At 33.9% G+C, this 27,864-nt stretch overlaps 3 protein-coding genes across 8 annotated transcripts in view; 1 reads left to right on the forward strand and 2 right to left on the reverse strand.

Moving 5' to 3' along the window:
- LOC139809989 (kelch-like protein 5) overlaps positions 1-8,913 on the forward strand; it is a 53,062-nt gene extending 44,149 nt beyond the window's left edge. For 2 of the 5 annotated variants that reach the window (XM_071773326.1, XM_071773327.1), the window contains 9 exons: positions 6,144-6,305; positions 6,455-6,768; positions 6,980-7,075; positions 7,146-7,332; positions 7,489-7,713; positions 7,812-7,974; positions 8,148-8,354; positions 8,427-8,598; positions 8,690-8,913. In XM_071773326.1, coding sequence (XP_071629427.1) covers positions 6,206-6,305; positions 6,455-6,768; positions 6,980-7,075; positions 7,146-7,332; positions 7,489-7,713; positions 7,812-7,974; positions 8,148-8,354; positions 8,427-8,598; positions 8,690-8,758 — 1,533 coding nt within the window. In that variant the 5' untranslated portion in view covers positions 6,144-6,205 and the 3' untranslated portion in view covers positions 8,759-8,913. Of the gene's footprint in view, positions 1-2,292; positions 2,575-2,598; positions 4,595-4,665; positions 5,728-6,143; positions 6,306-6,454; positions 6,769-6,979; positions 7,076-7,145; positions 7,333-7,488; positions 7,714-7,811; positions 7,975-8,147; positions 8,355-8,426; positions 8,599-8,689 lie in introns of those variants that run through there. The other 3 variants (XM_071773325.1, XM_071773324.1, XM_071773328.1) reach the window with 3 other exon arrangements.
- A 1,222-nt stretch (positions 8,914-10,135) lies between these two features.
- Positions 10,136-16,490, reverse strand: LOC139809994 (DNA damage-regulated autophagy modulator protein 1-like). The gene is made up of 7 exons (XM_071773336.1): positions 16,397-16,490; positions 15,627-15,719; positions 14,639-14,760; positions 14,051-14,277; positions 13,034-13,172; positions 12,594-12,751; positions 10,136-11,301 (listed from the first exon to the last, which is right to left on the reverse strand). The coding sequence occupies exons 2-7, from the start codon at positions 15,695-15,697 to the stop codon at positions 11,227-11,229; spliced, it is 792 nt and encodes a 263-aa protein (XP_071629437.1). The 5' UTR covers positions 15,698-15,719; positions 16,397-16,490; the 3' UTR covers positions 10,136-11,226.
- Positions 16,491-17,173: 683 nt separating this feature from the next.
- Positions 17,174-27,864, reverse strand: part of LOC139810154 (uncharacterized) — an 82,731-nt gene continuing 72,040 nt past the window's right edge. For both annotated transcript variants that reach the window (XM_071773467.1, XM_071773466.1), the window contains exons 2-8: positions 26,404-26,589; positions 24,722-24,869; positions 23,989-24,265; positions 23,317-23,560; positions 22,733-22,870; positions 22,212-22,508; positions 17,174-20,081 (exon numbers count right to left, since the gene is read on the reverse strand). In XM_071773467.1, the coding sequence (XP_071629568.1) occupies positions 19,693-20,081; positions 22,212-22,508; positions 22,733-22,870; positions 23,317-23,560; positions 23,989-24,265; positions 24,722-24,869; positions 26,404-26,589 (1,679 nt within the window). In that variant the 3' untranslated portion in view covers positions 17,174-19,692. The remainder of the gene's footprint in view (positions 20,082-22,211; positions 22,509-22,732; positions 22,871-23,316; positions 23,561-23,988; positions 24,266-24,721; positions 24,870-26,403; positions 26,590-27,864) is intronic.

Genomic DNA, 27,864 nt, shown 5'->3' on the forward strand with positions numbered 1-27,864 from the left:
CTCTCACTCGATAGATACGATTCCTTTTTTACGAGAGGGAATGTATCATATATGATACAAAAATGCGGAGTACGCATTTTACTACTTATCATTAGCTACTTATTGATTTTTCAATTACTAAAGAAGTTTAGTGAATCATATTAAATGGAATACTAAAACATGTAAATACAGTTTCAAAGTAAACAAGATTTCAAAATAAATATACATATGTTAAGACGATCTAGTTTTATCGGCTGCATGATATATATCATACCCGATGCTAGATTAGATAACGCAATGATATCTGATAACCATTGCGGTAATGGAGTTCTGAAAACATATTTAATTAAAAAAATAATTATTCAAGAATAGATATATGTATATCTTCAAAAGCAGAATAATAAAAGCATCTATAAGTATAGATGTCCCATAATCAATGCTTATATAATGCTTTAATAGGGTATTTTAAAGATTATGTAAATAAAAAATTTTAATATAAAAATGTCAATGTTACAATAATTTTGAATATCTAAGCGAAAGTCTCAACGCCAAGTTATTTACATTAAATATTTTTAATTTCAATTAAATATTATACATACTTACATTTAAATATCTTCTATTATTTGATACGCTCGTCTCGTGAATTAGAGCACCGCCGAGAAGTCTTCTCGCGTCGAACTAAATGAACAAATCAGAAGAAGGATCGATTGCACGGGTCTTTGACGAGATGAAGAAAATTGAACTTGGGATTGTACGATGAAAAAATATAAAGTAAATGACAGATATGACAAAAATTAAGCTTCTCCACCTATTATAAAACTGTTCAAAATGGACCTTTGATCGGAATTAATTTGTTTTTCCTAGAAAATACAATAAAAAAATTTAGGAAATGCACCTAACTTTCTTTTTTCACGGTTTTTTACACGATTTTTCTAAATAACGCGGTTTTTCGAAAAAATGTTGTAATCTCTCGTGTATATGTGTACTTAAATTTTAATTTCTTACAATAAATTAATAAAAATTTTTTAATTGGACACACACCTATATATTATTATGTTAAAAGAGCGAGTGATACCCTAGACAAATTATATTTTTCAATCATATTTCAACAGCTCGATTGTCATTGTCAATCACGATTCGATTATCATTTATACGTCGTTGGCCTTTATTCTGTTCAAACTCAATCACGGTTTTCGAAATAATGCTTTTTTTTTGCAAACGATATTTCTTTTTACGCGGAACATATCTACCGCGTAAAAAGAAAATTGGGTACAACTAAACAATTCCGATTGAAATCCATTCCGAGAAGTTCTATAATTCACGTTCGGAATAAAGAAACAAGCGAGCGAGCAAAGAGCCGACCGCGCGAAAACTCGCGTTACTATTCTTTATTTGAATTAAGTACTTTCTTTAAATCGTTTCTTCCTCAGATCGAAATATTATTAAGAGAGGGATTGTCGTTTCGGGCAATGTACTAATATGGATCTACGAAACAACGCGGAATCGTATGCGATAATAGTCCATTCGAAATACAAGAAACGGCGGAATATATATTCGGCGTACGTTAAGGTAGTTCGATGATGAACAACTTTTGCCAAAAGTGATAGGTTTTATTTTTTATATCGAAAAAAGGAACTCTCCTGAATCGATTAAGCCCAGAAAAAAGATAATTCACCGTCCCGTTCTCAAGATATTTAATTTTAATAAAATTAGGTGATTTTAATGATTTTAACATTGGTCTAATAGGAAAAGAGGTTATTTTATTATGAATAACACGAGTTTGCGAAAAATCTTTTGCCAAAAATATCTGAACAATATATATCGATAGAAAGAGGACACTGTGAGGAAGCTTATAGTTGAAGGTGAACACGATCCACCGTACAGTTTTTTTTTAATTAATAATTAAAGTTGAAAACTAGTCAAGCGACGCGTTAACACACACTTTATTTAATCTATTTTAGGCAAAATATTATTCTACAACGTAAAAATTATTTACTAAATAATCTCTTTACGTCGTTACGAAGCTTTGCGATGCGTTATTCTATTTTTTTATAATCATAAAAATAAAAAAATTATAAACATTGTTTTGACTTCGGCCTTTCATCATCGAACTACTTTAATTCTGTACCGCTAGGTGTGTCAAACGTTATCGTCAGGTAAATAATTAAATATTGCCGGCGCGGCGGCGAGACCGTTGGCGCGCGGGTGCTCGACTTTGTTTTTCGTTTTCGCGTACGCCGCGCGGCGCGCGGCACGGTGTTTACAAAAACGGTCGACGCGACGCGCCGCGCGCCAGGATTCCTAACCTGAGAATCGAGTCCGCCTTGAGCCGGCGTCCGGTACGGACGTCGGCTCATGTGCCATACATTCGGATTCACTGAAGATACCTTGTGGCGGGCTCCACTTTGTGTCTGTAGTGTTCATTTATGTTGTCAAAGTTTCTTTCGTGGTTGTTTCTTAACTATTTAGAGAAGATACATTCTTGTGTTTAATGTGTACTAAGATTAGCATCTTTACTGAACATTTGTCTTGGTGCAATGGGACTGAGTGATCTTCTTTCGTTAAGTTACTTATGGACAATTGAGGACAATTATAGTGAGCTATATATTTATGAAAGTTCCTTTGCCATTTAGAGAAGATACATTCTTGTGTTTAATGTGTACTAAGATTAGCATCTTTACGGAACATATTGTGAAGAGCAACTTTGTCTTGGTGCAATGGGACTGAGTGATCTTCTTTCGATAAGATTAGTTATATATGGACAACTGAGACTAATTACTGATTATTATCGCGAATATTAAAATTTGTTAGACTTTTTAGTTCTAAGTTTAGACTTCCCGCATTTTGTTAATATAAGTTACTTATGGACAATTGAGAGCAATTATAGTCAGCTATATATTCGTGAAATTTGAATTATATCTGTGTTATATCACGTGATCTCCGTATGGGGATAACTTAGCGAGAACCGGTCGATTATATGTCCTACGTTTTGATTGTTTTTGGTTATGCATATTTTGTGTTTTCTTTAATGTGATTTAAGATAGTTATTTACTCGATCGTGAAACTTGAAAATTCTTGCGTACCTTATCGCGAATATTAAAATTTGTTAGGCTTTTTAGTTCTAAGTTGAGACCTCCCGCATGTTGTTAATATAAGTTACTTATGGACAATTGAGAATAATTATAGTCAGCTATATATTCCTGAAATTTGAATTATATCTGCGCTATATCACGTGATCTCCGTATGGGGAGAACTTAGCGAGAACCGGTCGATTATATGTCAACGTTTCGATTGTTTTTGGTTATGCATACTTTGTGTTTTCTTTAATGTGATTTAAGATAGTTATCTACTCGATCGTGAAACTTGATAATTCTTGCGTACCGTGAATCGTGTTTATATCATGTGATCGTCGTATGATCTGGATTGAGAGTTTATTCCATTATACGTTTCGGCTTCGGCTTGGAACATTCCACCTTCGTGTGATTGTGTTTACGGTTTTTGCCGCGTTCTTGGAATGTTTCCTAATTAAGGTATCCTTGGGGATGTCAATGCTTTATATTGGAGAGGACACATTGTTATTGTGTACTATGATTAGCGGCTCTATTGAACATGTTTTGAAGATTAACTGTTATGAGAACAGTTATTGTTAGCTTTATACTTGTGGAATTTGTAACTTTTTGCGTACTTTGATATATATCTGCGTTATGTTGCGAGATCGCCGTTTGGGGATCACTTAAGGAGATTTGGTCGATCTCTTGGGCGTCCCTGCTCGAGGGGGACGCTTTGGATTTTGACCAAGCGTTTCGATCGTGTTTGATATGCATAGTTTGTGTTTTCTTTTAATTAAGAAAGTTATATATACTTGTGAAATTTGGAATCTTTAGCGCAATTTGAACCATAACTGCGTTATATCGTGTGATCGCCGTATGAGGACTAAGGGGAGCGTCGATCCTGATTAATCGAATTAAGAGATAAGGTTGAATCTGATTTGTGAAATTTGAAATCTTTTGCGTACTTTGAATTATGTTTGGGTTATATCACGTGATCGCCATATTTGCTTGTCGGTATATTATTGCACGTGATTATGTTTATGGCTTTTGCGCTCATGTAGTCGGAATTGAGGCTTTCTGCGAGGCTTGCCTCTCTTTATATTGTATCCGTATTATGTTAGTATGTCTTAAAATGTTAAAAGCGATAAATTTTTTACCGGGAGAGTACTGCGAAGCAGTAATTATTGAATTTCTAAGAGGGCGCCTCGGACCCAAACAGAGGCTCCTCTAGTATATAAATCGCCGTGGTACTACGACTCAAAGTAGAGTCGGAAATCCAGTGGGTCAAAGGAAAGGAAAGGAAACCTGAGAATCGTCAACTTTAACGCTAAATATCTCGCGTCGCAGGGCAGACCGCCGCATTTTTCTGCCAGATTCTTTCGTTTCGTGTCAAAATTCGTCGAATGAGCATAATTTTATTGATATTCGAGGTGTAGCGCGTATTTTAAATAATTACCCCACAATGTCATGCGTGCCCATCTCGCCGAACCACGCGGAAAGTAGCCTCCGAATTATGGAGAGTTATCTGCACAAGCAACAGCTGACAGACGTCACGCTGATCGCGGGTGAGTGTACCCGTCCTTTACCGGGCTCCAGGATGCTTTTTGTTTTGATAACCACGCACCTATGTGTCAACTGTCAATTGGACTTATAGTGATTCAGATGATAATGGTTAATCAAATGTTTTAATTAATAAAAACGAAGAGAGTTATTATTTTATCCCAATATGTTTACATAGAATATGCATTTTCATATATAATTTTATGTATATTTTGCTTCCTCATAGAGGAAGCTTTGTTTTCATAAATTTCGTATATAACCCTTGATCGCATATAAAGTTAAGTCTAATCAACCGAATTTAAAAGAATTATATATGGAATAGGGGTAGAAAAGACTGAAGTAAAAATTGTTTTTTGAGTTTTCGATGCCAATGTGTTGCTTATGTTCGAAAACGTCAAAAAAATTGTAATTTTAGATAATGTTCGTATGTATTGTCCGTTAATGCTCTAACTTCCGTAATTTTTTAGATATATATCGGGATGCATTTTTTTTTAATCGATATAGTGTATCATGTAAGGAAGGTTGGGATTGAATTTGGCGATGATCGGTAAAGCGGTTTTTTTTAATATTTTAAATAAAATTTAGAATTTTTGCAAAAATGTAACTTTTAAAATTTTATTATATTCTTCAGTCTTTTTTACCTCTATTTTATATATAATTCTTTAAGATTTGGTTGATTAGACCCAGCTTTATACGCGATCAAAGGTCCCTAATTTTTAGAAAAATGTCTGTAATAGCTCTAACTTCTGCAAATTTTAAGATATCGGTCTATTTTTAATTTTATTATATTCTTCAGTCTTTTCTATATTTCTATTTCATATATAATTCTTTAAGATTTGATTGGTCTCCGATATTTTTTTCTTTCCTTTGAAACTAGCAAATTATTTAGCAAAGTCTAATCTGAATCCAATCTTTTAAATCAATAAATTAGTATAAACAAAAAAGTATAATTAAAAAAAGTTAAGGAAGGATAGAGGCAGATAGACTTTCAGGAAAGAAGCAAGAAGAAGATGCAGCCTGTAAATTTTATGAAAAAATTTGAAAAAAATTGTGCAAATTAGAAATTTGCACTTGGCTTCCTCATCAAATTGAGATGTGCGATTTGGAAATTTGCACATAGCAAAGTCACAATTTTGAAGTGAGAGAGTAGGAAATTAGCAAATTGAATCCACAATGTATTGCTACGCGCGAAAAGCTTCCTCTATGAGGAAGCCAAACTAAAAATTATGCATCTAATAAAATACAAGAGATTCCTCATAGAGGAGCTTTGAGCGCGTAGCAATACGTTGTGGATTCAATTTGCTAATTTCCTACTCTCTCACTTCAAAATTGTGACTTTGCTATGTGCAAATTTCTAAATCGTTTATATATAATATCAAAATTCAAAGAGAAATTCTTTTTATTATTAAAAGTTGTTATTCAAAGTTTTTAACCAGTAAAAATTGAAGAGAGAGTATATTTTGTACACAACATATTGAAAATATTCTTGACACTCGATGGACTTGTGACGTTCCATTTCTCATATTTTCTTTCTCTGTTCTGTGCTTTTCTTAGGAAATAAGCGTGTCCCAGCTCATCGATTAGTACTCAGTGCTGGCTTAGAATATTTTGCTGCCATGTTCACAAACCCTCTGCGAGAGTCGACACAAAATGAAATAGAATTAATAGATGTTGATGGAGATGCTTTATGGGCTTTGGTTCTTTATTGTTATACAGGTAATTGAAGATATGTTTCATGTAAGAAAACATTTCACGAATATTAACGTTACGATAAAGGCATTTGCAGATATTTTTTTTAAACCGTTCTTGTTAATTTTTGGATTTCTTGTCAATTCTTAATAACATGTTTTTTTGTATACTTGCAGGTTGCGTAGAATTGCAGGAAGATAGCGTAGAGACTTTACTTGCAACAGCATGTTTGTTACAATTGAATCCAGTTATTAAAGCGTGCTGTCAGTTTCTCGTCAAACAACTTCACCCAAGCAACTGTCTGGGCATACGGAGGTTCGCCGATACGCAGGGTTGTTCGGAATTGGTTGAATACGCACACGCATACATTACCAAAAATTTCATGGAAGTTACAAAAAATCAAGAATTCTTACTGCTATCTGCCAATGAAGTTGCGAAGTTACTTGAATCTGAGGATCTTAATGTTCCCTCGGAAGAAACTATCTTTCATGTAAGACAACTGTTTGTTGAGCGAACCAATTTATATGAAATATTAAGAAGGAGATGTTATCATAGCTATAAGTGTTTTATACTATTGATCATAAATATACAAATATGTATTTCTATAATTGTTTGAGCAAATATTTCATACAAATGCAATTAAAATATCTAAGCTGAGATACAGAATAAATAGAATCGTTATTGTTTTATTATTATTTCAGGCTCTAGTGACTTGGCTGGAACACGATCCAGAAAACAGGAGCAAAGATGCCAGTAAATTATTAGGTTTAGTCAAATTACCATTGCTATCACCCGCGGTAAGTTCATCGACAGCTCAATTTTTTCACTCGACAGAACTTGTGCATTAGCACTAATAAATCAAAACAGTTTATAGCTGACAATATTGAGAGTAACGAAATGTTCAAAGACCAAAGAATGGTGCAGGAATTAGTAATAGAAGCATTGAAGTATCATTTGCTGCCTGAGCGAAGACCTTTGCTTCAAACAGGCAGAACGAAACCTAGAAAAGCCACTGTGGGTACGTTGTTAGTTGTCGGAGGGATGGCCTTTGAAGGTAATTTATTATATCCAAAATGAATTGTTTAATATTAATCGCATAACTGATAATTAATCGATCACATGTAATGTAATGTAAAGAAAATATATTATGCCAATATTGTCGCACTATTTTACTTTTTTCAAGCGAAATAATTTGCAACGTACTTTCTAGATGCAACATCTATAGATGCATTTTCATTACGCGATAATGCCTGGAGATCTTTAGCAGCCATGAGCAGTAGAAGATACGTATTTGCCACAGTAGTATTCGATAAAAAATTGATTGTCGCGGGCGGTATGAACGATCGTAAAGCATTGAACACAGTAGAATGCCTCGATTTCTCCACTCTTACGTGGAGCACTCTACCCTCTATGAATGTTCGTCGATACGGATTAGGTATGTGAAATGCATGAGAATTTGGAAAATTAATGTGCAATTTATTTCATTTATTCATAATCAAACCTTGGCAAATACGTTATAATATTCTTTTTTAGGAGTGGCAGTCTTAGGTGGACTTTTATATGCTGTTGGTGGTCACGACGGTCGTTGTTTTTTTAATGCGGTAGAGAGATGGGATCCGGGAACAGGTCATTGGAGTTCAATATGCTCTATGTCCGTACAAAGAGCTGGAGTCGGTGTAGCTGTGTTAAATGATAAGTAAGTCTTTACAGATAAATTATTAAATTTATATGTCATATCTGTTTTAAATCATTTTAATGTCCTTTTTAGTACGTGTCTTCGTATAAATATTATTTTATTAACTTTAAATTTTATTAAATATTAAATTTTTTTTAAATAAATTTGATATTAAATTTTTTATGATGTTTTAGATTGTATGCCGTAGGAGGAATAAATATCAGTTCCTGCTTAAATACAGTAGAATGTTACGATCCGCACACGAACAAATGGACACCGTGCGCACCTATGTCAAAGAGACGAGGCTGGGTAGGCGTAGGAGTAATGAATGGTTGTCTTTATGCACTCGGTGGTGATTCAGTTAGCAATTCCAATGATAGCAGATTCGACTGTGTAGAAAGGTATAAAGCCGCTGTTACATTATATGTATGTTAAAGCTTTCAAGTTATATATAATGCAATGTAACAATATAGATATGATCCTAAAACCGATACGTGGACTATGGTTGCGCCAATGAGTGTGCCTCGGAGTGAAGTTGGTGTGTGCGTATTAGGTGACCGACTTATGGCCGTGGGAGGATACGACGGCCAACAATATTTCACACTAGTGGAAGCTTACGATCCACATCTCAACGAATGGGAACCTGTGAGTGTATAAACTATTCCTGTAATTGAATATGGTAAATAGAAATAATTGTAAATATATTTTGTAAACTGAAACGTGTTTATGTTTGTAGGTTGCTCCTCTTAAGCCTGGCCGTGCGGGACCTTGTGTTGTTGTAAAAAATTTAACCAATAACATGTAGGTTATTTTTACTAAACGATCAGTAATTGGACTTGCTAATTATGCAAATTTATCATTAAGATTAATCCTTAAATACATAATTTTTTGTAGAACTTTATTTTTTTAGTAAATAATTATTGATTAAAGCATTAAAGAATTCTAAAAGAGATATAAGAATTTCTTTACTGAGTTGAACCTTTTCAAGGAAAGGGAAAAAGGGCCAAAAAAGATCTTTTACAGATATAAAGCCACGTGTTTGAACTTAATAAGGAAAAGTACACAAAACAGCAAAAAATTGCTTCAAATATATGCAAAACTGTGCTTTGAAAAGTGCCATTTCACGTTGACGCTCGACGCTTATTTTCAGCGAGCAAAAATCAGCAAAAATAATATATTTTGGTAAATCTGAAGGTTTTATAATGTAACTTTTTATTCGATTATGTATCAATTTATCTACAGATAAATGTAAACAGTTCAAGATTTGACTTCAGTTGACATTCGTACAAGAGAAATGTCGCGACATTGCATCTCTTCGCTGTAGGCAGCTATCATGCCATCTAGGTCTACCTTAATAGCCTGCCGTTTTGTTCATTCATTTTGAACGTCAAAATTCTGGTTTATTTTATAGGTTGACGATATTTTACAGATTGTTTTACATTTGGTTTCATAACCCGGAGTCTGCATTTCCGCTCATCCATACATATCGTTTTTCATCTTTCAGAAATCTTCGAAACCGACCGCAGAGATCGGTCACATCGAACATGTCAAAAATCATGCTGGATATTTCAAAATATTTGAAAAGGCAGCTGTTTGATGATATCGAATCTCTTTTGTATGTATAAGCAGCATCGACTGCGGAGTTATCATTATCCTTTAGACTTTCGAATCTACAGGTCACAAATCGGGAGCAGTGGAAGCCTTTAGGAGAATTGTTTCCTATTTTGATGTATTCATACAAAAGAGATTGGACATCATCAAACAGCTGCCTGTTCAAATATCCAACATGATTTTTGGCATGTTGGACAATCGGTCTTTCCGGTCGGCTTCAACGGTGTCTGAAGCATGGGAGACGATAGCTATGGACGAACGGAGACGCAGGCTCCGTCTTGCGAAATTAAATGTAATGCCTGTAACATGTAAACCTGATGTAAAATGTAATAAAATTTTAACTTTTAAATTCAATGAACGAAACGGCAGAACTATTAAGATAGATCCGACTCGGTCTCGCCGATGTATCCAATTTAATAGAGATAAGAGAATAAGTAATCTGCGCTTTTGAATAAAATAAAAAATAAAAAATAAAAAATAAAAAAAAAATAAAATATAAAATAAAAAATAAAATAAATAAAAAATAAATAAAAAATAAATGTAAGTAGCATATGGTAGCTTTTGAATAAAAATAAATGTAAATAGCATATAGCAGTAATAGTAATAAAAGAAAGTTGGTACGCGCATCGTACTTGTTATTTTTTTTTTATTCATAGCTTTACGTCCTTAAATATGCTTTTGTGTGTCTCATTTTTTCATAACCGTAAGAATCAAGCGAAGATTTATGTCGATTTTAGTTCTTTGTCGTAACAGATTAATTATTATTGCTCTTTTTTCTTTACACTCTCTGCAATATACAGAGTGTTGCAGGTTTTTCTGTACTAGCAGTATGTTCTGTGAGCATAAATAAAAAAAATGTTATATAAATATTGGTCCCAAAATGCTTTATTAGTTTATAACAAAAATACGAAATGTATAAGAAACAATTTCACTTAAGTTTGCATTTCAAAGTGCCTATTTCAATACAAGCTATACATCCATCTATGTAATATTGAATTTAATATTGAATCCTAGGAATTTGAATCCATCAAGTGTAATTGCAAATAAACATTGATAAAGATTGTTGATTCAACTGCACTCTTCTGTTAGAGAATCATTGATAAACGGAAGCCCTCGGATTCCCTGCACATAAACCATACACAAAATAAGTATCCGTGTATTCTTCGTTTGTAAAAACTTGCGGCATTTTGGGATAATGTTCTACAAGGTACTGCTCTCGTCACTAATATTCATACAAGTTTTTATGATCGCCTTTAATCATTTTAATCATTTCAAATAGTAAGCATGCAGACTAGAAGAAACAGATAAGATAAACATAATCTAACGGCGTGTCACCTATGGCAAAACCGTTATTATTTTTTCAATATTCGAACTTTTTCTATAACTTTCCAATAAAGCATTTTGAGACCTATTTTTATATATTTTTTTTCTTATTTTTCTCTGCTCATAGAACATACTTACTATTAAAGTTTGTATAGAAAAATCTGATGGGACACCCTATACGTATGTTACGTTCTGCTTGTTAATCTCTCTAATTTTATTGCTTTCTTTTCGAGGAAATCTGCGATGATCGTCAGAGATACAATATATATTAGTAGGGTGAATCGGACTCTAACTATAGCTAAAGTAGAAAACTTTTGACAGATCACTGTGGGAAAAAATCTACGTATCTTGTGGAGTGGTTGCTTCAGTTTTGTCTGAGGTTATCGTGCTCTCAATTTTATCCAAATACATTAGCTGGAACAAAATTATATGTAACATTAATGCGCAAAATATTTTTTTATAAATTTTGTTATAATTATTATAATTATTACCTCTTGGCAATTATGAGGAAGAATAAGAATAAACGTACGTAAGATGTTTCACCACTATCGTATTTTCCTTAGAGTGTAGACATTATAATAAACCTGATATTGATTTTTTTTGCAGTGTCAAAATTTTAATAATTTTTCAAGAATTAAGATTTATCAATGTAAATTAATAGTAAAGTAACATAGAATCTATTTCTTATTTTTTAATTATATTTAATTCGATTTTAATCTAATTAAGCTTTCTTACAAGTTTTACGAGGGGAAAGCTTTATAAGTCGCCCTGGTTATTCCCGGGGAGAGATCAGGGGGTATGTTGGATTCCTACTAACCTTCCAGCTAACCCCCCTCCCCCGGTAAGTAAATCGAATTGAGGAAGTAGGTGGACATTTAGCCAAAAATAAAAGTTTTAATTGAACAATTTTACCCATCTCGAATGTGTCGTAGAGTACTTCCAATGCGTGAAAGGAAATATAGATTTATGAGTAATATAGATGCTGTAAGTGTGCCAATTCCAAAATTTCTGTGATAAATGAGATTTGTGAAGTAGAAGTCGTCCACTTGTGTTCGCTGTATTCCGAACAGAAATGATAAAAACATACAAAAGAGAACCATAGAATTAGGGATCACACCATAGATAAGGATAAATAAATCTTTTATTCGGAAACGAGTGGACGACTTCTACTTCACAAGAATCTTATTTATCACAGAAATTTGGGAATTGGCATACTTACAGCATCTATATTACTCAGTAATCTATATTTCCTGCATTGGGAGTACTCTACAACACATTCAAAGGTAAAATTGTTAAATTAAAACTTATATTTTTGACTCGATGACTACCTATTTCCTCAATTCGATCTATTATGCCCCGGGTGGCCTACCTCGGGCGTAAGGGGGGCGTACCGGGAACTGGCGTTTGCATTACTTCTGGTGTGCCTCCAGGCTTTCTTACAAGCTAATGCTTTATGACAAATATTAAAAAAGTTTTGACAAAAGACGGTTTGTTATTAGAGTTATAATAAAAAAAAAGTTATTTTAAAAAATTTGTAACAATTGACGCAGGAAAGGATATACGACAGTGACAAAGAACATCTCGTACAGTAAAGTTTATGAATTATGGGGAAAAATTTAATACACATAGAGTCGATATTTTAATTAAACGTAAGTTTTCTTAAATAAAATAATCGATTTATGAATAGCAGTAAAAAATTAAGGTACCGTAACAACGGGGTCTTCAAAGTTGATTAATCGGAAGTCTGGAACGAAAGTAAGGAGAAACGCGCAATAGACGATCGCAAGAATCCATTCGCATATAGTGCTCGCGACGTGCCAGCCCCAACCACCATCCGCCGGTAGCCATTTTTTGTAATCGTTACCTGCGTAACATATAAATTTTTATTTTGATTACTTGAAACTCTGAAAAATATCTAAACTATCTTAGTTTAACTCTTCACATTTTATTTAACGATAAAGTTAAAAGTTCTTATATAAATGCATTTTTGCGCTCGTGCATAACGTTCGAATATTTAACATGTACTTATTTTCTATGTGAATAATTGATTGAGGAACTGTGTTTTAAAAGAATATGTTATGCAGATTATAACTACATAAGTTATATACTATAAAATTCACAATTTTTTAATAACACATTTACATACCTTGAAATTCAGACATTGAGATATAGCCAGGAACGATCGTAGCGATTGTCAGTATCATCGTGAGACCCGAGAGAATTGCGCGCAGATAAACAACAATTATTCCGTTCATGGCTGGTACCATCTTGTAGCTTAGATATGTCTAAAAGAATTATGATTATTTTATAATGATATATAAAATTATTTCCTTTATATTAAAGTCATGAGTTAGAGCTTATCTGCTCTTTCAAAGTATTATATTATCAAGTCTGCAAAGAGCAGAAATGATATATATGTGTAACTAGCTGGTTACCCGGGCTTCGCCCCGGAAGACATATGTAATAAGACACGCAAATAGTCTCTCTCTCTCTCTTCCTCTCTCTCTCTCTCTCCCTCTCTCTCCCTCTCTCTCCCTTTCCCTCTCTATATTTCCCGAAAATTAAAAAAAATTAGAAAAACCGGTTTCCAGAAAATCGGTAACAAAAAACTATACACATTATGACACTCCCCGGGAAATTCTACTCCTGTTTCATATATATTTCTTTGAAATTCGGTCAATTATTTCCCGAAAAAATGAAAAAATTTCGAATACCGGTTCCCAAAAAGATCGGTAACGAAAAATTATACATTCTATAACACTCCCCGGAAAATTCTACCCCTATTTTATATACTTTTGATAAAAATTCGGTCGAATAGTTCAAGAGTGTATAAAAGACATACATACATACATTCATTTTTATATATATAGATAAGCTAGAGTAGGACCCATCTAAATAAGTCACAAATAAAAAGAATATGAAAAGACTCAACCAAAAAATAAAATAATGAGATAAAAATTAAAAAATTATATAGGAAAAAATATCTTCGAGTGTCGAGTGTTAAGAGCCTTTAACTAAAAGAAAGTCACTTTGACATTGTTTTAAGATTAAATGTTCAATCGGCTTTGCGCCAGAGAATGACTGCAATATCGTCAGTAAATTAACGTTGTCACTAGCATCGAAACGTCCGCGATAAAACACAACGATTCACATTACGGTGTACCTGAAGACAGAAATAGAGAGTGCCGGCAGAGAAGCAAGTCATCGCTCCCACCATGTGAGCGGCGATTACGCGGGCTTCTTGAAAATTGGCGAGTATATCGAGACCGAAGCAAGCGAGGATACCGCAGCATGTTGTCGCCATGATAAGTCTTTTGTCTACGAGATCGCGGCCCCTCTCTGTCTGCCATTGCAGTACTTGTCGATGCCTGATGTAAACGCAGCATCCGACTGTGTGAAAGGTGTAGATTGATTTTTTTATTGGTTCCAAACAAAAATTCTCTGAAGTCACTTTTATTTCTCCTTTTCTGTCCATTTACTATGCTATATGTTTGTTATATTATTTATCTTATTTATTAATTTTATCACTAAACGTATTTAAGTTATTCTTATAGGTTTTAAGCTTTGTATTATTTAAATACTTTTTTTATTTTTTTTATACATATATTGATATGTAAGTAATTTATTTATTTATTTTTTTCTCCGACATTTATATTTACATAACTGTTTTAAGTTGATTTTGATTCTTTCACTAAAGTATGAGATAAAATTTAATTTAATCTGTAAAATTTTTTGAATTACGTTTACGTACGTAAAAGAGCCGCGATGTTCAGGCATTGCGCGAATATGCAGGATTCTGGTGACAATGTGCCGGTCTCCGATATATAAGGGAATCCAGGCACCACATGGTCCCATTGCACCGATATGGTGTATCTGAAACATGAGCCGTTCGTAAACTATAAACTCGGGTGGTGCGAGCGAGTATATAAAACGCTTGTATCACGTTTCCTTGACTTTCTCGGCTGCTCGCAAACACTTTTATGATCGTTAAATAATTTTGCAATGTGCATTTGCTATTTGAACAGATAGGTTGAGTTTATAAATTCATTGCCAGCGCTGAAAATGTATAGTATACGTTACGTGTACTAAAGATTTTCAGCGCTGGCAATAAATTTAGAAACTCAGCCATATTAAAAAAAAAAAAAAACAGTGCAAACTGTAAAATGATTTTTTTCTTATTTCGACTCAATCGACTTATGTACACATATTTATAATTTATTTATTTTAAGAAGATATAGATATTAAAGTATCAGTTTAATTTAATCTTTAAAACCCTTTGAATAATGTGTTATAAGTAAAAGTATGATGTTTAGGCGCTAGATAAATATAAAGATTTTTGTCTTCAAATATATATACCTTATTAATGCTAATCGTTTACGTCTTATATTTATTTTTGAATAAGCAAATTCTACTCATTCCGTTGTCAAGATTCGGAGAATAAATTGAAGTATTTTTGTTGGCTTTTTTGCCAGCGAAATTGCTCATTGTCGATAATGGCTAATGTAGTTTTAGTTTGGTACAATTATGAATTCTGTATAGGTAGGTATAGTTTATAGGCATTTAACGATCCATTTTGAGAAGAAATAATTGATTGATCGTATTAAGAGGACATTAAACATTAAGACTTGTTAAGAAAGTAAAATACTATAATATTCTACATTTTTATTTACATCAAAAAATATATTTGTTGTGCTTTTTGTAATTTGATCTACTTCATCGTTAAAAAATTGCGGACTTACGTAATGACGAATGTCACCGGGATTAAAATGAACAGACTTAATGGTAGTACATGCAATTTTCCATATGCCATCCTCGTTTGGTCGTCCTCAGCGCTGCAAGATACGATTGCATGATTCGATTATGGTATGGTATGATTCGATGCGTTCTACACCCGCTGCGTTAGATACATTCCTCATCGGATTGATTAAAACCAATGACGATACGATAACTCAGTGTGATCGATGGATTAAATGGTGAGAAGCATGATGAAGAGACGCGAGTGATTGAACTGATTGAAAGAGGGATTGAAGTGACACAGGGCTGAGTTCATAAAGGATCCAATCAAGATGACCTAGAGGACCTCAGGCAGGACCCTTCGCGTGATTTATAACGTTCGTTCCACGACGTTGAGGATAAAAAATTATATCCCCCAATTATATCGAAGTGCTAATGAATCATACACGAAGATATATCCGTCTAATCCGGGAAGAATAAGTATAAACAGATTTTATAAATAAATCTCAATTTTTTATTACCAATTCTATGGAATTATTATAAGAGGTATCGAAAGTTTGTTATATTGAATCGTCCATATCGGTGAAACATTCAAACAATTGTTCGATTAAGCTTTTAGCACAAAACTCGCTATGCCAAATTTCGTCAAAACAAGAAATCGAATTTATTTTAAGAGCACTAAGAAGGAAATTCATATAGAGAAGTGGAAAAAAGTACGATCACGTGAAAACACGCATAAATAAACACTAATGTAAAAAAGAATACCAGGACTTACCTTGAAGATTTCGCGTAAATTTTTTCCTAAGAATATACCGACACGATTCATGTCACGAGGGCATTTGATCGTGAGGCGTCTTGTAGCGACTGTCCGTTCCTGTGCTACGTCTTATCGTTCGCACCGTACCAATCTCCACGCATACTATTGCGTGCTATTAACATGAGACGCAAGATAATATATGATATATATGAGCTCGCGCAACACTTAATTTATTTTTTAATATATTTTTACAAGTATTCTTTGACAAATAGAAAACAACGAATAATGTTTAGTGTTAAAATTAGAACGAGATGATAATTCGGACGAAATTAGTTTAATTACAAACTTATTTCAAAGATCTCTTAAATTAGTTATTCTTTGCTTAAGCGTGAAGTGTCTATTTTTATTTTTATTTTAATTTATAAAAGGAGAATTGAATTATTGATCGGTCGGTGATTCAGAGATATAATTCTTTGATCGTAATTCAATTACTAAATTAAACGTATAACGAACCGCGTGCGACGTAATACACGCCTCGTTTAAAACTAGTAGGCGGACTTAGGAATTCGTAATTAACGCAACGCTCGATATCACGTTCATTAGATTGGTAATAGGATCGTTCGGTCGTGCTGTTTCTAATTTGACCCAATTTCAGACTTGCGTCCATTACCGTGTACTACGGCTGTTGCATGCCGATAAAACATCTATTTAAAATTAGGAGACTTTTCGTAAAGGAACGTAGAAAATCTGTAATTAGGATGTGAAAGAATAAAATATGACACTTATACAAAAGAGTTACATATTTGAATCACATTTTTATATCAATAAACATTACGACAATACAATATGTTCCGCAATTTTTCAATGTTAATCTTTGTCACTAAGATACACGTAACGATTCGCTCTTCACTATGGACAAGTTTGATGATAATTAATTTCGCTGGGCGATTACTCTGTATTTATACAGATATGACTTTTTTATGTTGTAAACCGAATTCTCAAAAAACTTAGCAATATTCTTGACTTAGCAATTTACATATCGAAACTATAGAAGGAAAAATATAATAATATTATTCTTACTTTTAATCTCTTAATTAACTTTTTTCATTACACTGTTTCTTGAATATTTTTAAAATAGGTTTCCTATGGCAGCGGTTTCATTGGCAGTAGTTTGAGAGGAAAAGACATTTATATAATCCAAATTGGATATAAAATTTCTTATTCGGCGAATATTTTACGGCTTTTAAACGGCGTCAATTTTTTATGTTATTAATTTTTATGTTAATTAAATGAATAATTCTAAGAAAATGCACATTTCATAAACTAGCGTGTTTTAAATATTTATTATTACTTAAACGAGTTTGCTTTTCTCAATCAAATAATTAATAACCGTAAATATTTACGAAATTTATACTTTTTGATGTGTGTCTCATCTTTATTGTTTAATTAATATAATATAAATTAATCTTTCCGTCCATATATTCGGTAAAGTTATAGTATTATTATCTCAACAAAAGACACAATTTATTCTTTTCGCATATTAATCAGTGAAAGACGCGATTTTTATATCATAATGATCTATATGCCAATGATTGTATACATTTAAACTTGTGTAAGTGTATATACATGGCATCAATATCGAGTACTTACATACACATTAATATAAATAGTTTGATAAATAAATAGATGCGCATTATTATATCTGGAGTCGATCGTCGCATCTCGTTGTGGGGGACCGAGTCCCAAAAGAGAGAGAACGTCGTGAACAATATATACGTATATATCTTGTATTTATACTTTTACGACGCATTTGTCTTAAACGCGATTGGACTAGTTTCCAAATCTTAAACTAGCGTGTCTACGTACAAGCGTTCATACATTTACACAGTCAGTTCTTAGTTATTCTTACAATCGTAGCCAAAGTTACATATTTTGATCGTTTATAAAAATGGACAGTTAAGCTCTATAATAAAATTCCTGATAAAATATATTGAATTCTTTATCATTTTTTATTAGACTTTATTGAACAAATCGATAAATTATAATTAGTTAGAAGCCATTCTTAAAGAGATATAGATATAGAAAAATATGTAAAAAATTAGATCAAAATTGTTGGATTAAAATAAAAATTGTCAAATTAAAAAATATTAAATTTTTAAATTCTAAATTAGTTATCCAAATTGATTTAGAGGGCCAATATCATGTCCACTACGATTGTATTTTCAGCTGCCTTATCAGTCGATAACAAACATTGTAAATCGTAATATTTGTACCAAGATTCTGAGCTTACCATTTCATTCGTGTAACTAGTACCTAGACTTTCTATTCATCGAAGGCATAATGCCATTGACAAGTTAACTTAGTAAGAATGACAGATTATTTTTTATCTCGAACAACGAAGTAACAGGAAGTTTAAAGAAAAATACGCCGACGCGAATCGAGGTTGTTTTCTTGTGGACGGAGCGTTTCCGTGGTTCCTCTCGTCGAAAGCCGACGTTATTGTCCTTAATTGCATCGCGAATCAAATGATCCGTATTACGTTTTTAGCGAACTGTTTCATACAAATTAGCATATCACTGCCATTTATATAACTAATATAACTTCTATAAATACTAAATAGATGATGGACGAACAACCGAGTATAACTCTAATAACTTACAATTAAATATTAATAGATTACATATACATATATATGGCCGGAATAACTCAGTCAATATTTTGTATCTCGCTAATCTTTCTTTAACTTTCCATAATATTTCTCTCTGATTATTCTAAATGTTGAATAGAGGGTGTACGTGTCTAATAACAAATTACGGTTAAAAAAATTCGACGTTCAATAAATCTATAATTCTGTTTCAATTTCATCCTCGATTTTATCTTTCTTGAACGCCAGAACGTCGAGCTATTTTCTAAGCACCCGACATTTATAAAAATTTAACGCATTGAGAATGGAATTTCCTTCAACCTTATACTTGGCAATGCATCTTACAAGGTATATTTTTATTCCGTGTTGTTTATAATTATAATGTTTTGTATTTATAGTTACAATGTGTGTTGTTAAATTTTTAAGATCCGTGTAAATTATATGATCGTTTTTTTATTTCATAATCGTATTAATTTCAGTTTCATATTGTACTTAAGAAAAATTATATTAACAATATGCTAAAAGTTTCGTATTTTGTATATTGCTCTATTATATGTATATATATTTTTTACATTCTTTATTCATACACACACATATATAGTTACTTTCTCAATCTGCCAAGTTTAGGGTTAATGACGTTCCATTATCCGTCCATAATGCTCAGAGAGAATTATGTACTAGCTTCGTCAATTACGGTGATCATTCTGGTGTTAGCGTTGGGTGGTACATTCGTAAAACGCCATTTCGATTTGGCTTCTTCCTCATTAATTGCCGATTGCGCGCCACTGGTCTGACCGCAATTGGATTGACTTGTCTTGGATCGTCCCAGGGACCACCTGCGCCCACGGCGATCCATAATAATCGGCATCTCAGCAATCAAGTTGTTCTCGAATTCCGAGAGCATAAGATAATTTTCGACCTTGTTGCACGAAGTTATGCAATCGCCTATGTAATCGAAGTCCTCCAGCAAATTGTCGGGTAAATCCATGTCGGCGATACCTTCTTCCGAGATGCACGTGAGCTCAGGTTTATCTGTTCCTAAAGCGTCTATCCCTTCACCTAGGACAATAGACAACAGGTGTATTGAGTACTCTATGCATCTGTAATATCATTGCTAAAGTGCAACATTTATTTTGCACTTTACAATATGCCTCGTATATAAAAATGTAATTAAAAATTTGTTCAATTTGTCTATTCAAAAGATTAAATATATATATGAGTAGTAAGAAAGAGTCAGATGTAAAATGAGCATATTTATTTTTTTATTTAAGCTATTAGTAATATGTAGTAAAATCGAAGGTAACAGTATTGCGATTAAAAAAAAGTTGAGATCAATTAGGATTTATAAAACGTAGAATTTATATTTATGAACAATGGGATATTATTATCTAATGAGAATTTTTCTATACGCACACGCATACACTACCAAACATTTCATGGAAGTTACAAAAAATCAAGAATTCTTACTGCTATCTGCCAATGAAGTTGCGAAGTTACTATTTACAATTATTCTCTATCACAATATTCAAAAGCGAAAATTTCTTCGACCGTATGCTTTTAATTTTTTGCTTCCCTTATGTTTGAAATAGACATATGTGTGCGTAATCGCGACAACGATCTAGGTCTACCTTAATAGCCTGCCGTTTCGTTCATTCATTTTGAACGTCAAAATTCTAGTGTATTTTATAGGTTGACGATATTTTACAGATTGTATTATATTTGATTTCGTAACCCGGAGTTTGCATTTCCGCTCATCCATATACATATCGTTTTTCATCTTTCAGAAATCTTCGAAACCGACCGCAGAGATCGGTCACATTGAACATGTCAAAAATCATGCTGGATATTTCAAAATATTTCAAAAGGCAGCTGTTTGATGATATCGAATCTGTTTTGTATGAATATCTATATCAAAATATTCAACAATTCTCCTAAAGGCTTCCATTGCGTGATGTATGATCGGTACGAGTGCCGGAGAGAAAATGATTTCTCCGTCATGACGGGAGGAGGGGGTGGGGTGGGGGAGGGCAGCCAATTAGAACGCGCCATTTTCGGGGTAGCCACGTGACGTCATTTGATTTGAAATTTCTCTCGACCAATAAGGGGAGAGGGAAAAGAGTATATAAGCAGCATCGACTGCGGAGTCTATCATTATCCTTTAGACTTTCGAAGGCTACAGGTCACAAATCGGGAGCAATGGAAGCCTTTAGGAGAATTGTTTCCTATTTTGATGTATTCATACAAAAGAGATTGGACATCATCAAACAGCTGCCTGTTGAAATATCCAACATGATTTTTGGCATGTTGGACAATCGGTCTCTCCGGTCGGCTTCAACGGTGTCTGAAGCATGGGAGACGATAGCTATGGACGAACGGAGACGCAGGCTCCGTCTTGCGAAATTAAATGTAATGCCTGTAAAATGTAAACCTGATGTAAAATGTAATAAAATTTTAACTTTTAAATTCAATGAACGAAGCGGCAGGGTTGTTAAGATAGATTCGACTCGGTCTCGCCGATTACGCACATGTTTCCAATTTAATAGAGATAAGAGAATAAGTAATCTGCGCTTTTGAATAAAATAAAAAATAAAAAATAAAAAATAAAAAAAAATAAAATAAAAAATAAATAAATAAATAAAAAATAAATGTAAGTAGAGCATATGATGTTCTATGAGCAGAAAAAAAAATGTTAATAAATATCGGTCCCAAAATGCTTTATTAGTTTATAACAAAAATACGAAATGTATAAGAAACAATTTCACTTAAGTTTGCATTTCAAAGTGCCTATTTCAATACAAGCTATACATCCATCTATGTAATATTGAATTTAATATTGAATCCTAGGAATTTGAATCCATCAAGTGTAATTGCAAATAAACATTGATAAAGATTGTTGATTTAACTGATGTACTCTTCTGTTAGAGAATCATTGACAAACAGATGCTCTCGCATTCCCTGCACATAAACCATACACAAAATAAGTATCCGTGTATTCTTCGTTTGTAAAAACTTGCGGCATTTTGGGATAATGTTCTACAAGGTACTGCTCTCGTTACTGATATTTATACAAGTTTTTATGATCACCTTTAATCATTTTAATCATTTCAAAATCTCTTTCTCTCTCTCTCTCTTTCTCTCTCTTTTACTTATTATAAAATTTGTAAAAAACGCAAAAAGAGAAAAATATACCTTGTGCTGGAACAATGTCGGTCCCCAAAACGAGTGCCGCAGCCGTTGCTCCGGCCGCTCCAGCAGCGGCTACATGAGGTCCCTCATTCTTGTGTTCTTGATTGAACGACAATCTTCGCCGTTGAGGACAGTTATCTGAGGAACATGTGTGTTTTGTACCATTAGCTCTGGTGTGTTTGTGTCTCGATAAATTTCTTCTATGCAAATCGATGAAGAAGAGCGTAAAACTGCCGACCAGAACACACGTCGAGCTGAAGTAGTAGCCAGCTTTACCGCCGCAACCGACATTTATGTATCCTGCAAAATACGTTCGCTGTGTAATACTTGAGTCACGTTTCAAGATGCTCATTAAAGGGTAGAGTTGAATATTATGTTTCCGAATACTTTGAAGCTTTATTTTTCGAAAATTTCGTTCCAATTGAAATATTTCAACAATAGTGATCGAAGAAGACAAATATAAATTGCTTGCAGAACATAGTTGTTGGGACACAAATATTGCTATGTTAGATTTGTTTTATTACCCGATATTGGTACTCCGATTGCAATTGGTATCGCTTGGGAGCATTGGACGAAACCCCACGTTCTGGCAAAGTTCCGCGCTCTCACTCTTTCGTACGTATACATCTTTAGGCTGTAATGATAGCCGCCACAGAAAATGCCTACAGGAAAATCAGTGTTCTTTTATTGCTCATAACCTGGTCTCAAAGTCCCTTATTGCGGGAGATAGAGAAGAAAAAAGACGGATTACTCGTGCTACTAGGTCCCCATTATTTTTTTTGTTATGGTAACTTGGAGATCGAAGCTCTCAATCGATGCTCAATCATCGATTTTTCCTAAACTTTGTTATCGCGGAAAAAAGACGACATTTGTAGTAAATTTTTCGGAATTACATCCATAATCCTACTTATTACAACACATATTATAATAATAATATCATACTTTAAAAACAATATGTACATAATGTTTAACGATTACCAACAGATTTTTTATCGAATACAATATTATAAGAATCTTCTCTATCTTCTCTATTAAACATAGAATTCATTAGGGTATGGAGTATAAATTTCATTATTATTCAATAGAGCAATAACGAATGAGACTTTACCATAAATCCACGCGAACATAACATATCCGTGATAATTTCCTTGAACGGCGGTAAGAGCGAGAATGCAGAGTCCGCACACAAAAACGGCTGCTTGCGTAAGATACTGGCGTGCTATCCTGCATTCGACGCTGCGATGAACGACCAAAAGCCCGAAGGCTACGCAGCCAAGAGTCCAAGCTAGCCCGAGATAAGCCTGCAGCAGGACGACGGTATCACCGAGACCTTCCTCTTCGACTTGATGCGCCTGCATAAAAAGAAATTATTTACTCCATGCATTCCCAATGTATGTGCCATGGATTTTAATATTTATCATTTCTTGTATCTAGGCTCGAAAAAACAAGTTAGCATACTGACTTGTGTACAGTATTATAGCAAATTATAAATTTCTGTTATTTTATATAACTATATTTAATATTACCGTATTGCTTTTAAACAGATAAAAGTAATTGTTACAAGAAAATGATATTTTACTTTTATATTATATTTATAGGAGATCTAGTTCGACGCAATTTTGATGGAATTCCGCACATATTTGTATTAATTTGAAGGTTTTAAAATATTCTTTGTATATCAATAGTATTTTGTTTCACGAGATTTGTTATTGAATAAAAAAGAAATATAGGTTGTAGATAGAGTGGTGCCACTACTTCCAAATTCATTCGTCATAGTTACCAGATAAAATATAGGTGTATTGATTCCGAACGCCGAAATACCAGTAGATACCAAGAGAATCCGCACTGTTTTACTTTTCAAAGTGCTAAAATCGAAAAACGCTGGTTTCTCGGCGGCTTTATTCTTGTCCTTTATCTTGCGCTTTTGATTCTTTAAGTGTAAGATTGCTCTTCGTTGGGGGTGATATAGTGAAGCGCTACGATAGAAAGTGCCGAGAATAAATGTGAGAAAGACCACCCCCGTGACAGCTTGAAGACCGAGTCGCCATCCGATTTTACTGTAATATAAAAAACTCTTTATATGAACTTTGATTTATTTCATGGTGATATTACAATTAGTATATACATATTTTGCGACGATTAATCGCAATACTTGCAGATAAGAGGAAAGTTCGCGTGGATGCGTATTTGTGAAACAATGATAACATAACTATATTTGTAAATTTTCTGTATTGTTCCATTGTTTTCAATTTCGAAGATTACTTAACAATTCTGAGTTTCTAATCAGAGATGAGTCAGTTATTGTTTTATTTAACATTTAACAATTTAGTCTTTTTTATTATAACAGTAACTAAGAATACCTTTGGAAATAATATTTCATTAATATGTATAGTTATGAAGTTTAATTAACGCAATGACGTTCGTGTTTTATTAAATTTTGTTCATTTATTGCATCGTTGAATTTATTGAAATAAATTCTTGACGATATATATTACAATGTAATGTGTACGTACGTGATTGCCCCTTTTATAAAAGCAGACATGATTGCTATACCCAAGCCGCTTCCGGAGACAATAAAAATTTCGACCAATTCTCTTTTCCTCTTGAAATACTGAGCTACCATCAGCGTACTGCAGTCTCGCGTCATTCCAACCCCAATTCCTATGGGATAAAATATACTGGTGACTCAAATCGTCGTGGCGATCCTTAGTTTGCTCGTAAGATCGGATAACAATATCGTTTTTTGTCGACTATTCTGCGCTTTCGAAATTGATGTCTGTAGTTGGTGGTCTCGCAAAGTTCTGCGCGAGAGGGAAAATTAGGGTGGAAATGGATGGAACTAATACTAATGTTCGTAACAAATATAAACGAAGATTAGAGAGTAAGAAAGATGACGCGCAGCTAAAGTAATAATAATATTTGACAATGTGGCGCTGCACAAATTGCGACGTATATTCTTTCCTTGCAAATATCAAGATATTGTCATTATGTGATCTTGCAATTAATATTATTACTTATAATGTATCATGTACTGTTATCATTACCTTAATGTTCAAAATTACCTATAAATTAAAAAATTAACGACACAAATAAAGAAAGGACCCCGCAACGGTCATGGGGGGTTTTGGCTCCCAGTCAAATTTAACAATAATGTAGGATAATTTAGTTCATAAAATGCTGATGAAAAGTGTCTATAGGCAAAAAGCCCAAAAATGGACAGTTTCCGAGATATAAATCATTAAAGAGTGGAAAAATGAGAGTTTCAGGTTTCAGCTAATGGCAGTTTGCAACAGGCTGAATGCCATGCTTTCACTAAAACATTTACTTGATTGCTGAATGAATTATACTTATGCACAGTATGCGTGTTCAAAACGTTTTTCTCTAAAATGCTTAGTTTTTGAAAGAAAAGGAGTGGGCGGGTGATCTCAGACACCCGGTATATGTTGCATACATGTCATTCGATGCAATGACATTATATTATGTATGGTTTGATCATTGACTTGACTATGTGAACACGCATACTGTGCATAAGTATAATTCATTCAGCAATCAAGTAAATGTTTTAGTGAAAGCATGGCATTCAGCCTGTTGCAAACTGCCATTAGCTGAAACCTGAAACTCTCATTTTTCCACTCTTTAATGACTTATATCTCGGAAACTGTCCATTTTTGGGCTTTTTGCCTATAGACACTTTTCATCAGCATTTTATGAACTAAATTATCCTACATTATTGTTAAATTTGACTGGGAGCCAAAACCCCCCATGACCGTTGCGGGGTCCTTTAGAAAAGAAGAGATTTTATTGGATATTGTGTCGTTTATTAAAAAATCTCAATAACTTTGCGTGTTTACATGTCTTATAAGATATAACTTTATAATTACAAATTTACAATACGCTTATAATTGCGCTGGTGCAAGCATTGGGTCATTCCATAAATAATGCGGTATAAAAAGGAGGTTGATTTATTCTTTAGATCAATAACACAAAACCGAAAGACTTTTATTATCAGAGAATTGAAAATTTAAGATTAAGATGCGATGATGTTGTAAATAATAAAAAATATATTTTAGATTAAAATTAAAATGTCAAATTTTTTTGTTTTATTTAAAAAATATCTCTAAAAAACCGCATTACTTATTTACGGGGTGACTCAATAGTTCTCCGGAATTCCGTCAGCATTACAATCTTTACTTACCGACCACGGTGCCATAGCTGAAGAACAATTGATGAAATTGTGAGGCAAAAGAAGTGAAGAGGCAGCCGAGGGCGGTAACGAGGCCGCCCAAAACTGCCGTTACTCTCGTACTTTTTCTTCGGCAAAACGCTATCGTAACCGGCGACACGAGCAGAGCGACACCCGTCGACATTGCCCCCAGCCATCCTATAAAACAGAAAATATCGTGTGGGCAATTGGGCATCCCGCAAATTTTGTTTAATCGTGCAACACGCGTAGATAACGCTTCCAGATAAAACAGCTCATAGAGTATATGATTACGGGAAGATATAGGGCAACTATATAATTATATATATTCCGTGTTCAGTACTGTCTAATAACGCAACATTCCAGATTTTTATCGTCACGGAGATACGGATACTCTCTATGTATAATTTATTCATATAGAATGTGAATTAATTTCATGGAAAAATGTCTGCGCGATACAGGAAATCTCTTCACGGAGTTGTTATTAACTTTTTACGGGAACGCCAGCGGCGTGTCGTTGATCGACGCTCCCGAAGGAGATATAACTCTCGCGTATCGCTCGCAATCTACCCCGTAATAAAAAAGTCAAATCACGCATGGCTATGCCAAAAAGGTTTCGATTTTCGTTATACGCGCGCGTCGTAGATAACAAGACGTTTCGACTGGCGCCCGTTTCTCATTTCGTCTGGCATGTTGTTCTATGCCACTTTTCTTCGTCGCTTACGGGGTAGGTACGACTATATCTATGTCATTTCGTTCTTTCGTTTGTCTGTCTATTTAAAGTCGATGCAAGCCATCCGTTCTCGCGTGTTTATTTGACGAACGTTGGACGGCGTCTGGGCGAGAAAGAGATTGATTCGAGCCAATTCGCGGCGATGCATTTTCCTCGCGGATTTCCGGGCGACAAGTCGGTAGTAAAACGAACTCGCTTTGCGGACTGTGTATTGCCCGCGCGCGGTAATAGAATCCGACGAATCTTTCCCGTAACAGATACTTTACGATCGGGGGATAAGTCACGATTGGCGATGTGATGACGGGGACTGTTTGTTCTCCGCATTGATTCGCTTATTGTTTTGGGTGTCATTTCATCATAAGTGCTTGGGACTAATGTGAAAATAGATATCTCTCGACATTTAATATTTAATTTAAAATCTTTCTTGATTCGAGCGCCAAATATTCAGATTTAACTTTTTCTCTCAATATACAATATATATTTTTTTCCTTTTCTTTTCTAATTCCATTTGCTTCTCATATACTATATCTCTTTGGTCATCATGAGTGAGTGGGTCACAATTTTCGTTTAGTATGTTTCCAGCCTGGGCAAATGGATTAAATATCTTGCGGCTTCATATATTTCTTTATGCGACTTGCGGTATATCGTTATATTCCCTAAGTGCGCTATCGCCATACCCCAGATACTCGGCCAGTCGGAGCCAATAAGGTTTACGCGTTGTC

The sequence above is a fragment of the Temnothorax longispinosus genome, chromosome 3 (genome assembly GCF_030848805.1).
Source record: "Temnothorax longispinosus isolate EJ_2023e chromosome 3, Tlon_JGU_v1, whole genome shotgun sequence".
In the NCBI taxonomy this organism is placed as follows: Eukaryota; Metazoa; Arthropoda; class Insecta; order Hymenoptera; family Formicidae; genus Temnothorax; species Temnothorax longispinosus.